Raw genomic sequence first — 13,036 nt, forward strand, 5'->3', positions numbered from 1 at the left:
TCATAATTTTGTGTGTGAGGGAAAGAAAAAAAAAAGGTCCAACACCGTGACCACACAACCAGAATGCCGTGGTTCTTGCAATTCGCTCGATGTTTTACAACTTGAGCTTGCACCATTCATTGTTTCTATTTTGCTTCTTTTATCACAGTTAAGTTCACCTTCCTTGTGTTTTCATGCTCGATCTGATCTGTGTTCAGTTTTTGACGGGCTATGCACTGGGCTACTTTAGCACTACATCCGAGGGCAGTTTCCCCACTGGTAAAGCATTGTGGTGTTCAAACTAACCTTTGGATTTGAAAAACTTTACATACAACAAGTAATGAACCCTTTAGTCAGTGTGAAAATAAATGTAAAGGGATGTTTACACGTGTGCAGCTTGGGGCTCGCTCACTGCCGTGTGGCTGTAGCTTTCCCCACAAGCAATTAGAGGTATACATGTAGGTTGTACCCCTCTTCCTCAACACGTGCATGAGAGTGACTGCATTCACACCTGTGTTCACATTGAGCGCTGCTATTTCCGTGTGGGGCAAGCTACAGTTGCAAGGTGACAAGCCACAAGCTGCACAGGTGAAAATGTACCATAAGACATCAAGAACACATCACAACATGTCTAAAAGAAAGCTGTAATGTCACCAAAACATCTAGCCTTGAGTTCTAGTATGCAAGAAAACAAGGCATCTAAACACTAAAAGAGCAGTACAGAAAAGGGAAAGTGTACTGTAAAGGCTTGGTGTTCCCTGCTGCCAGGTACATAATTGCGAGCCCTTAGGAAAGAAGGAGGGTGGTTTGTGTGTGTGTGTGTGTGTGTGTGTAAAAGTGTACACTTGTACTAGAGTAAGAATCACAGCTTGATATAAAATTCAGTGTGTCCCTCCATTTTTTATTCTGTCTATCCACCCCCCAACCTTTCCCAGTCTGAGAGAGGGGTGGAAAGGATAGTGGGTTGTACATATCTCATTTCAGAACAAAACGAGAGGTAGTCGAAATTCTGGAGGAGAATGTAATTCAGTTGCTCCAGCAGTAAGGTCATGGACATTAGGGATGTTGGCATAAATGGAGGTGGCATCAGTAGTGACAAGTAGGGTTAATGGTTTATGACACCTCTTCCAAAACGAACTTTTCATTGACAACATGATGAAGCAGTCATTCCTAGATGCACTTACTTTACAGGCAGCTGTTATACATGGTCCATTCACATTATGTGACCATGGCATACATTTTACATCAATGTGCAATAACCATACCCATACACCAGGTGGCAGCACTCGCAGTTGAGGGTCTATAAATGTCAATGCAGTCATTGTCTTCATACGAAAATGGAATAATTTATCTGATCTCCAAAAGGGCACAGCCACTGGCTTTTGGAGAAAGGATAGATGCATTTCCAAAACAGCTAACTTTGTAAACTGTCTGGTTGCTGCTATGGTTAAAACATACTGTTCACTTCCAAATGGTGCTATCTAAAACTGGCCCTGGGACACAAATGACATGGGTGAACTGCAGTTGCTGAGATATGGTAGGGTGAACATATGTGCAACTGTTCAGTAACAGACTTCCCAGATTAAACAATGGGCTAAAAACTGTGTCTTTTCAAAGACTGTTCGATGAATGTTGCTGTGTATGGGTCTCTGCAGCAGGTGCCTGGTCCATGCACTCATGCTATTCATGGACGATGAAGGCTGGAATTTGCATGCCAATGCCGCAACTGGACATCTACTGAGAGGTGAAAGTTGGCCTTTTGAGATGAATTACATTTTCTGCTCCATCAGAACGAAAGCAAACACACCGCAACAATCGTTGGAAAGGTTCAGGGCAGAGGCGAGAGTGTTATGAGCTGGGGAATGTTTTCGTGATATTTCCTCGGTGATTTCGTCATTCTGTTATGCACAGTGGATCATTGCAGATACGCATCTATCCTTGGGGATGACAGCCACTCCTACATTCAGTTTACTTTTCCTCCTCAGGTGGCACCTACCAACAGGAAAATGCCACATTTCCACAGTTCCCAATGTATATGTGTGTGGTTTGAAGAGCACCAGGATAAGTTTACCATATTTCACTGGCCACCAAACTCCACGGATTTAAATTCAGTCAAGAATTTGTGAGACTATCCAATCGGGCTGTTCACGCCATGGATCCTCAACCGAGAAATCTAGTGCAGGTGGCCACAGCACTAGAGTTGGCTTGGCTCCAAATCCCTCTCAATATCTTCCTGCATGTCTTGCAGCGGTCTGCAGTGCAAAATGTGGTTATTCAGAATTTCGACTTGTGGTCACATTAATGTGATTCATCGGCATAAGAAGAGAAAGGCATTCATAATAATGTGCAGGATTGAAACAGTTGTGATTATTCTTTCTTGAAAGCAGGAAATATGAATAACCCATATACTTCAACTCTTCCTGGCCTGTGAAGTTTACTATTTAAAATGCACCAATGGGCATCAATCACTGGAAACAGTTGCAACAGATTTTGTCTGGAGCAGTTTATGGCAGAATTACTACATGAGAACTAGTTGTAGGGAAGGAGGATGCCACACAGGGATGCACTGGAAGAAACTCAAGAGAATGCAATTCTATACCTACATCCATACCCTGGAGAGAGTACTTCCCACAGTTCCATTCATTAGGGGGTTCTTCCTGTTCCATCTCTGTACAGAGAAAGGACTGCCAAGATGTCTCTGTGATTATTTTAACCTTTATAATTTGTGTCACCATACTTGTTCTTGAAACCATGCACACAGATGGCAACCATACGACTAAAACTTCCTGGCAGATTGAAAATGTGTGCTGAAACCGAAACTTGAACTCGGGACCATCTGAGCTACCCAAGCACAACTCACACCCCGTCCTCACAGCTCTGATGGTAGAGCACTTGCACGCGAAAGGCAAAGGTCCTGTGTCCGAGTCTTGGTCCGGCACACAGTTTTAATCTGCCAGGAAGTTTCATATCAGTGCACACTCCGCTGCAGAGTGAAACTCTCATTCTGGAGGTGTGTGTTTTGTTTTTTTTTTTTTTTTTTTTCCTCCATCAGCTCTATTTGATGTGAGTTCCAAATGCTTGAGCTACATTCTAAGATGCATGGTGGTGGCAGTGGCGGCGGTGGTGGTGGTGGTGGTGGTGGTGGTGGTGGTGGTGGTGGTGGTGAAGACTATGACGATTATGACTGTGACTGTAAATATAAAGGGATTCAACTATGTTGTTATTAGTCCCTGAATCCTCTCATGGCATTTGAAGATGTAGGTATGAGCTGCTTTCTTTTTTTAACAGTAATACATCTGTCATATTTTTGTATTAAGTACATGAATGGTTCACTACACTATTAAAAATCAGCTGTCAAAATCATACTAAGAACACTGCGTAGAAAGTTAAAATGGCAGCTTAGTATATATAGCTAGTATTTTATATTCAGTGATATAAATAAAAAATTTTGTAGTCCGTGTTAGATTCGGATGTGTAAAGAGGATTGGCTGATGCCTTGGGGCTAAATCGTTTACGAAGGGTATCCCTTCCCATCCCTGCTGCCTAAGCCGACATCTCGGTGTGCTAACTCATCACAATATCCACTCCTTCATAGGGAGCAAACTATGAGGCTTACGGCTTACATCCTCCAGCAGAATACTGATAGATGGTTCCCTAGTTTCAGATGACATCATATGTCTTAGAGGTTGAATCGCCTTCACAGAAGTGATGAAAATGTTAGAGCTGCTCCATTGGCATGCTCTTAGTTCAGAAATACGAACAGAAAGATATTTTGTCATTCTTGTCGGTTTCATGAACTAAAAGTAGATTGGGTATAGCCTCCGGGCTGAATCCGCAGTGACAAGTATCCCCTCCTACCTCGGTCTCTGAATTGAAGTATGGAGGTGTTTACTTTAAATATTATTGCAATATCTACTCCCTTGCAAGAAGTCTAGCACACAGCTTGTAACTGCTTAATCATCCTCCAGAATCTCCGACAGGAGGCGTCCTTGGTCCATGTACCACTGCAGGTCTTATGAAACAGTACAATCTTTGATGATGTAGTGAATGGTTAATGTTCCTCCTCATTTCATGAGTTATTTTTGTATGTCCAATTCTGTGTTATCATATTGAAAATGTTCTCTTCTTCATGTTTGTAATGAAATCTTCCAAACCGTGGTTAAAGGAAGACTGTTGACATTCCCGTACCACAGAGAGCATATAATTGATCATGGATGGCAGATCAATGGATGTTTTGGACAACGCTCGTCTATTCTTTCATTGTACTAATGCATTCCCTATGTAGAATGTAATACTGTTGAGGAAAGATGTTATGTTTTCTAGTGCTCTATGTATGGCTATTTGCTCTGCAGTACAAATGCTGGATTCTTTCCACATGTTGTTCTTGGTTCTGTTTGTGTACATATGCATAGCTGACTCACTTATTATGTTTGGAACAATCTGTATAAAGGAGAATAAAATGTAGGTACTCTTTCATGACTGAATAAAATGCAGCACACTGATAAAAATTGGGAGCTACATAGTGTTCGGTGCTGTACCATAGATTCATCCCTACTACAAGTTGCGGAACATGCTAGGAAAGCTTTCACAATAGGGAGTATTGCATGCAGATAATCAGAAGAAGCTTAAGTTCTCATCAGATGTCTTGAAGCCTTACTGCTGATGGTCATCATGCCCTAAGGCTTGTTGTTGTTGTTGTTGTCTTCAGTCCTGAGACTGGTTTGATGCAGCTCTCCATGCTACTCTATCCTGTGCAAGCCTCTTCATCTCCCAGTACTTACTGCAACCTACATACTTCTGAATCTGCTTTGTGTATTCATCTCTTGGTCTCCCTCTATGATTTTTACCCTCCACACTGCCCTCCAATGCTAAATTTGTGATCCCTTGATGCCTCAGAACATGTCCTACCAACCAGTCCCTTCTTCTTGTCAAGTTGCGCCACAAACTTCTCTTCTCCCCAATCCTATTCAACACCACCTCATTAGTTATGTGATCTATCCATCTAATCTTCAGCATTCTTCTATAGCACCACATTTCGAAAGCTTCTATTCTCTTCTTGTCCAAACTATTTATCGTCCATGTTTCACTTCCATACATGGCTACACTCTATACAAATACTTTCAGAAACAACTTCCTGACACTTAAATCTATACTCAATGTTAACAAATTTCTCTTCTTCAGAAACGCTTTCCTTGCCATTGCCAGTCTACATTTTATATCCTCTCTACTTTGACCATCATCAGTTATTTTGCCCCCCAAATAGCAAAACTCCTTTACTACTTTCAGTGTCTCATATCCTAATCTAATTCCCTCAGCATCACCCGACTTATTCGACTACATTCCATTATCCTTGTTTTGCTTTTGTTGATGTTCATCTTATATCTTTCTTTCAAGACACTGTCCATTCCATTCAACTGCTCTTCCAAGCCCTTTGCTGTCTCTGACAGAATTACAATGTCATTGGCGAACCTCAAAGTTTTTATTTCTTCTCCATGGATTTTAATACCTACTCCGAATTTTTCTCTTGTTTCCTTTACTGCTTGCTCAATATACAGATTGAATAACATCGGGGAGAGGCTACAACCTTGTCTCACTCCCTTCCCAACCGCTGCTTCCCTTTCATGCCCCTCAACTCTTATAACTGCCATCTGGTTTCTGTACAAATTGTAAACAGCCTTTCGCTCCCTGTATTTTACTCCTGCCACCTTTAGAATTTGAAAGAGTATTCCAGTCCAGCCCTAAGGCAGTTTATAAGAAATCAGGTCAATAGAGAGTGAAATAAAATGGGACGACAGGTGTCATACAGCATTTAATTAATCATGGTTGTGTAGTTATCTACATTTTGTCGTGTCTTTTTTTCAATGTTGATATTCCCACTACCACAAAAACGCTATCAACTAGGCTCATTTGAAAGCTCCAATTGTCAGACTTACTCCATTGTGGAGTACAGGATCTAGTTTTTTAAAATGGACAGGCTTGCTTGCTTACTTGTTGACAATAAAGTCCATATATGGCCTTGGCATCTCTGATGATTGCAGCCCAATACTGACAATCTCCTGCTCATTTCCTCCATCTTCTTTTCCCATCTTTCTCACGTCAATTCCCACATCATCCAGCCTTTGATCTGTGGTCTAACTTTGTGCATTCTGCTACCAGGATTTCCTCTGTAGACCTCATTGACACATCCATAACCTGAAATTCAATTTAGATTACACAATCATTTTAATCTGTAGCTCTTGATTTCTGACTCTAGATCAGCACAGCTGTATAATTCTTCCAATTCCTTATTTTTCAATATTTTTCGTTGTCCTGCCTCATTCACTCCTCCAATTTTTTTTTTTAATATTTTCATCTCTAGTTTCTCTCTTCTGCCACAATCATTGACAATGTTTCTGAGCCATACATTACCACCGGCCTTGTAACTGTCTGAGAGACAGACACCTTTGATTTTCTGCTCAAGTTATGTGACTAAATAACCTTAATCTGTGCTCAGTAAGCTTTATTTACCACGGCAATACTTTTATTTCCTTCCTTACATTGTTATCAGTTACCAGTGCTTCCAAGTACTGGCACTTCTCAGGTCTCCCACAGTCAGACCCATTCAGTTTGATATCTCTATCTCTATCTCTCTCTCTCTCTCTCTCTCTCTCTATAACATCAGCGTTACTCCTGGAAGTGAAGAGATACAGTGTTTTGGTGTTATTTACTCGAAACCTCAACTGTTATGCCTTCTTTTCTAGTCTGCCAAATCCTTCTTCCATCCTTTTTAAGTCTTCTAGGCAGCATATAAACACCATCGGCATATGCTTGGTTTCGGTTTATATGGTTAAACAGAGTGCCACCTGGGTTATTGATCTCCAGATTTCTCATCACTCTCTCAAACATTGTGTCACCTGTCATAACCTTAGTTAACTTCAAAGTCTTTAGTGAGGTTTCCTTCCACTTTCGTTTGGCATTTCATGCTGGTGAGGGTGCCTGTTGTCTGAGCTCTAAGGTCATACTTGAGTCATTCCAGTGACTGGCAGAGAAGTTTGAGAAGATCAGCCTTGCGCATGGAGTTCCAATGAACTCACGATTTGCAGCATTGTCCCCATAACTGATTGTGGCCCTTTGGTAATGAGTTGAGTGGAAAGACTGAACCAGAGACTTCAAAGATTCTGTGACAAACTACGCTGTGACTTCCTGGACTTGTGCCACAGTGCTGAGAATTGTAGGGTCCCCCTAAATGGATCAGGTGTGTACTACACATCAAATGATGCTACTAAGGTAGCCGATTATGTAGGGGGTGCACACAAGGGTTTTTCTACATTAGGCAACTCTCCATCCAATCCACATAACAATAGCTGTAGGAAACACAGAAGCATGAGTGTAAGATTGAAAGAATGCCTCCACACAGCTTAGGGTACTGAAATCCTAATGGTAAATTGCCGAAGAATTTGCAACATAGTGCCAGAGTTTGAACTGCTCATAAAAAGCAGTGAAGCTCAGATAATACTATGTTCAGAAATCTGGTTGAAACCTGAAATTGATAGTGATGATATTTTTGGGGAAAATTTAAGTGCATATCAAAAGGGGAATTGGAGCTGGTGTATTTGTCGCAGTAGACAAGAAACTCATATTCACCGTGATAGAAGCTGCAGTTGCATTTGAGATTGTTTCATGAAGACTCAGTATCAGGGGTGGGCATAAAATGATAATTGGACCCTTCTATCACCTAACAGAGTTGTCTGCTGCTGTAACCAATATCTTTAGAGAAAGCACTACTTCACTTGTAAGTTAGTTCAGTTGTACATAATCAAATTACCTATCATCGTGCCCTGAAAATGAGGGACATCCTGCCCAAGATACTTCCCACTCCCTTGTAAAGTGGTGTTCTACTGCCTACCCAATCTCCACAACATTTTGGTCCATCCCTATGCCACTCCCTATTTCAACTCTTTGCCACAAGGATCATACCCCTGAGGAAGACCCAGGTGCAAAATCTGCCCTATCCATCCAACCAGCACTTTCTATTCCAGTCAAGTCATAGGCTTATCCTACCCCAACAGGGGCTGGGCCACCTGTGAAAGCACCCATGTTACTTACCAGCCCTGCTGCAATCACTGCATACATTTTATGTTGGTATGACTACCAACCAGCAGTCAACCAGGATGAATGGCCACCTTCAAACTGTGGCCAAGAGAAAAATAGACCACACTGTGGCACAATAAACAGCTGAACATAACACACTTTATTTCAATGGCTGCTTCACTACCCAAGCCATAAGGATCCTTCCCTCCATCAGCAGCTTTCCTGAACTGCGCAGATGGGAGTTACCCTTACAATACATTCTCCGCTTCCGTAATTATCCTGGCCCACATCCTCCACCCAACAGCTTCCATCTTCTCTGTCCAAAAATCTCCGTCCCTTTCTCATCTCTCACCCTGCTTATTTGCAGCCCTCTGCCAAAGCATCCAGCCATCTTTCACAGCTCCTATCCTTTTTGCTCCTTTCTTTTCCCACCTCCCTGCCACACAGCCCCCTGACACTGTGCCTGATGGCAGTCTAGTCCCTGCACACTCCACCAAACAGCGTTCCTCTCCCTCCCCGTACGTACTGTCCCTTTCCCTTCCTGCCCCTTCCAGATTGCTGCTTGCATCCCATGTGATAGTTACATTTTGGCCCGGGATACTGTAGTTGGCAGTTATGTGTACATGGAGTGTGCTTGCTCTTGTGTGTGTGTGTGTGTGTGTGTGTGTGTGTGTGTGTGTGTGTGTGTCTTACTGACGAAGGCTGTGGCCGAAAGATATATGCGAGTGTCTTAATTGTGCCTGTCTGCAACGAATATAATCTAATCTTGTGGGAACTTCTTAAAGGTAAGTAGCAATCTGTCTTTTCCTACATTGTTGTTTTTCTACCTGGAGTTTCTATTGTTTGATTTTTGCTTATCGTCAAATGTTTGATCATATGGAGTACCATATGACTGGATTGACGACTTTTTGGTAGGGAGGAAACAGCATGTTATCTTGGATGGAAAGTCATCATCAAATGAAGTTTGTTTAATCCATGGGTGAGTGTCACAGAGATACTGAAGGAGCTGAACTGGAAATCTCTTGAAGATAGAACCAACTAGGCTATCCCAAGAAAGTCTATTAGCAAAGTTTCAAGAATCAGCTTTACTACAATCCCCTACGTATCGCTCACACAGGGACCACGAGAATAAGAGTAGAATAATTACTACATGCACTGAGACATTCAGTCAGTCTTCCCATGCTCCATATGTGAACAGAACAGTAAGAAACCATGATACCTGGTACAACAGGACTTATGCTCTGCCATTGTGGTTTGCAGAGTATAGGTGCAGATATGCACTGCAAACTTTCTCAGTGGTTCAAATGCTCAGCTGTTTTGAGTCAGCAGGTGCCTGACAACAAATCCAAATGTTAGAAGATTTGATACCTTGTTTTGTAATATCACTTTTTTTGTTATATTTGGAAGTGTTTTCATCTCTACTAATGGTCACTAAAGCAAGATGTTTAAAAACACAAACAGTAATCCTCGTATAAGCGACCTAATGCGGCTTGTCACAGGTCGGGGGAAAGCAAAGTAAGTACTGAATAGCAAATTGACTTCATAGATATGTAAAACACAACGACAAACAGTAAACATAACCCAGTGAATAGATTGTAACGTCAACTACTTACCTCTGGCTGACGAGCCATCTTCGGGTCATGAACAAACGACTGCCCTTGTTTAGTTCCTGCTGGCACCTCACCTGTAGCTGCATACTTCAGGGCTTCAATTGTCGTCGTCTTACCACATCCGTTCTGCCCTAATATCAGCGTCACAGGTGATTGAAACGTAATCATCTGCTGATCACTGTCGTTCGGACCAAAGCTTCGGATTCCCTGTATCTGCATCTTAAGTAATCTAGCCATTATATCGAATTTTAAAGGACCGAATACGAACAAATAACTGTAAACAATATCAATAGTGATACAATCCGTCACATCACGGAAGGGCGCCTATCCTCTAATCAGTGTTACCTACATTAATGTACCAATGGCGCTTTCATAATATGACACTATCTTTAAAACACAAATCATCAACAATTTCTGACAGCCAAATTTCCACGCTGAAAACACATGCCATACACCCGCCAATATCTAATCATGTTTACCAACATGCACCTCCAAGTTTGCCCAGACTTCTCTTCCAGTTTCCAAAGATATTATTGCATTATTTGTAGTATACTGTTGGTAGATTATTTGTATGTTGGTACACAGTTGTAATCAATGGTGCGCAGAAAGTAGCGGTTGGTTTTGAAATTTGGTTTTGTGTTGCGAGGAAAATAATGATGTATCAAGAAGCGTTTTGCGACGCGTTAAAATTCAGGCGTAATGAACTTGTTACGTCCACCAGAAGAACCACTAGAAGAAAGCTTCAAGACAAATACGACAGAGAACAATCGTGCCCGTCGGAACTGAAAGTGCAAGGAAAAAGAAAACGAGAAAAATTGTGGAGTGGTTTAAATCTCTCGAATATACAAGTGACTCGTGAAGATGCCACGCGAATATTAAGATCAGGAGCAACTAAAATTTCAAAGACTCTGAGTTCCATGCAAACAACATTTGGTGTAATATCACAAGTAAGGATTGATCGTTTAATTTATGGGTTCTGTAAGTTCAAGTGAGTAATTTATTTTTTATTTATTTATTTATTTATTCATCCGTGGAACAATAAATATTGTATGGATGTCGTCAGATTACAAAACATGAGCACACATTTACATTTACAATTAAACAGGTTTCTCATATTTTGTGTAGTTTTTATAACTAGTCATACACATATTTATGATTTACATAATATTTTGGTGATAATGTCATATGTTGCTAATAATCTACATCTATGTTAAATATTCTTTTACAGTATAAAAACTTTTACTTACTAAAAAGGTTTTAAGCTTTTGTCTGAAAGTGAGGGGCTCATTTATTTCTTTAATTTCTTGTGGTACTTTGTTGTACAGTTTTATCCCATTGTAAAATATACTTTTTTGTGTCTTTGTCTTGTTCTTTCTATCTAGATGGATGTGGTGACAAGCTCTTGTTTCATGGTCATGTATTAGGCTGTTTGTGTTGTACACGTTAAGATTTTTCTTAATGAACATTATGTTCTGAAAGATATACTCACAAGAAACAGTTAGAATTCCTAGCTTTCTAAATAATTCTAGACAGTGGGCCCTGTTGTTGCTATTTGTTATTATCCTTATGGCTCTTTTTTGTACTTTGAACACAGTTTGTATGTTACTGGCACTTGTTCCCCAAAACATGATCCCATAGCTGAGGACTGAGTGTAGATATCCGTAATATGTTATTTTAAGACAGGTATTATTGCATACCGGTGCAAGGATTCTAAGAGCATAGCATGCTGTGGATAATTTCTTTGCCAAAATGTTGACATGGTTTGTCCATTTCAGTTGGCTGTCTACATTCATCCCTAAGAATTTGGTACTTGTTACACATTCTAATTCATTATTATTAACTTTTATTCTAGTGGCATTGTGTTTTTTGTTCAATTGGAAGTTAATATAGTTAGTTTTCTTTACATTTAGGGTTACTTTATTTTTTAATGACCAGTTGTGGACATCATTGAGAGCCTCGTTTGCTCTTTCTGACAGTTGTGTTGGATTTTCACCTGTTATTACTATGTTGCTATCATCAGCAAAAAGTATTTTTTCGCCATGTCTGATACTTTGTGGGAAGTCGTTAATGTATATAAGAAACAATATTGGGCCTAATACACTTCCCTGTGGGACGCCTATATTCACATTTTCTGGGTCAGACAGGTGTTTTATAAGGGAATTGTTTGAAACTTGTGATATCTCAACTCGTTGAACTCTGTTTTCCAAGTATGATTTGAACCACTTCTTTGTCACACCTCTTATTCCTATTTGCCCTAATTTATGAAGTAAGATTTTGTGGTCAACTGTATCAAAGGCCTTGGACAAGTCTAAAAAGATACCACTTACATTTTCACCTTTGTCCAGTGCTTCTAAAATTGCTTTAGTGAACTGTGCTATAGCATATTGTGTGCCTTTTCCGGGCCTAAAACCAAATTGTTCATTGGAAAGAAGATTATATTTATTCAGGTAATTTAGCAGTCTCTTTTTGACTAGTATTTCTATTATTTTAGAAATGATAGACAGTATAGAGATCGGCCTGTAGTTCTCTACATTTTCCACATCTCCGTTTTTAAGGATAGGTATAACTTTTGCTTGTTTTAGGTACTCCGGAAAGTATCCAGACTCGAAAGATTCATTAATTATGTCTGTTAATGGGCCCTTTATGGAGTCTATACAATCTTTAATTACGCAGACTGGAATTTCATCAAGTCCTACTGAAGTTTTATTTTTTAGTTGGTGTACTACTAGTGCCACTTCCCTTTCTGTAGTTGGCAAGAGCACCATTGAGTTTGTTGGCTGGTTCTGAGTAGGTAAATCATACATATCTGGAAATTTCTGCTGTAATTTTTTTGCAATACTACTGAAATATGAGTTAACAAAATCAGCTAATTTTTTAGGGTTACCTACTGGTACATCTTTGTTTTTAATATGTGAATTGAGGTCCTTTTTAGCACAGTTAGATGTTTCCTGTTTGACGATGTTCCAGGCTGCTTTGCTCTTGTTTTCAGCTTCAAGTAATATTTTGTTGTTTGAAAGTTTTTTTGCGGCTAGCAACACCTTTCTGTAAATTTTCCTGTACTTTTTGTAGGATTGCAGAACTTCTGGGTTAGACTGATTATTTTTTATGGAGTTGAGATATCTAAGAGTTTCTGAGGATTTTTTGATACCTGTAGTCACCCACTGATTTCTCTTTGTAGTTTTAATTTGATAAAGAGTTTTGGGAAACATCTCTTCAAATCTGAGTTTAAAAATTGACATGAACTTGATAAATTTCTGATTTGCGTTGGTTTCTGCATAGACTTCCCTCCAATCTTCATATTCTAGCTGGGATTTAAACTGATGCAGGGCTGATTTGGAAAACATTCTTTTGTATGTACAAAGTTTAGGAGGAGTTTC

At 40.1% G+C, this 13,036-nt stretch overlaps 2 protein-coding genes across 3 annotated transcripts in view; one reads left to right on the forward strand and one right to left on the reverse strand.

Annotated features, from left to right (window-relative positions):
* Positions 1-10,134, reverse strand: part of LOC124544662 (DNA repair protein RAD50) — a 251,508-nt gene extending 241,374 nt beyond the window's left edge. Inside the window, exons 1-2 of one of the 2 annotated variants that reach the window (XM_047123280.1) lie at positions 10,009-10,134; positions 9,663-9,933 (exon numbers count right to left, since the gene is read on the reverse strand). In XM_047123280.1, coding sequence (XP_046979236.1) covers positions 9,663-9,933; positions 10,009-10,064 — 327 coding nt within the window. In that variant the 5' untranslated portion in view covers positions 10,065-10,134. Of the gene's footprint in view, positions 1-9,662 lie in introns of both variants that reach the window. The other variant, XM_047123281.1, reaches the window with a different exon arrangement.
* Positions 10,135-10,249: 115 nt separating this feature from the next.
* The window catches only part of LOC124545209, a 38,360-nt gene continuing 35,573 nt past the window's right edge, over positions 10,250-13,036 (forward strand). Inside the window, exon 1 of the mRNA XM_047124076.1 lies at positions 10,250-10,606. Within this exon, the coding sequence (XP_046980032.1) occupies positions 10,313-10,606 (294 nt within the window). The 5' untranslated portion in view covers positions 10,250-10,312. The remainder of the gene's footprint in view (positions 10,607-13,036) is intronic.

The sequence above is a fragment of the Schistocerca americana genome, chromosome 8 (genome assembly GCF_021461395.2).
Source record: "Schistocerca americana isolate TAMUIC-IGC-003095 chromosome 8, iqSchAmer2.1, whole genome shotgun sequence".
Classification (NCBI taxonomy): Eukaryota; Metazoa; Arthropoda; class Insecta; order Orthoptera; family Acrididae; genus Schistocerca; species Schistocerca americana.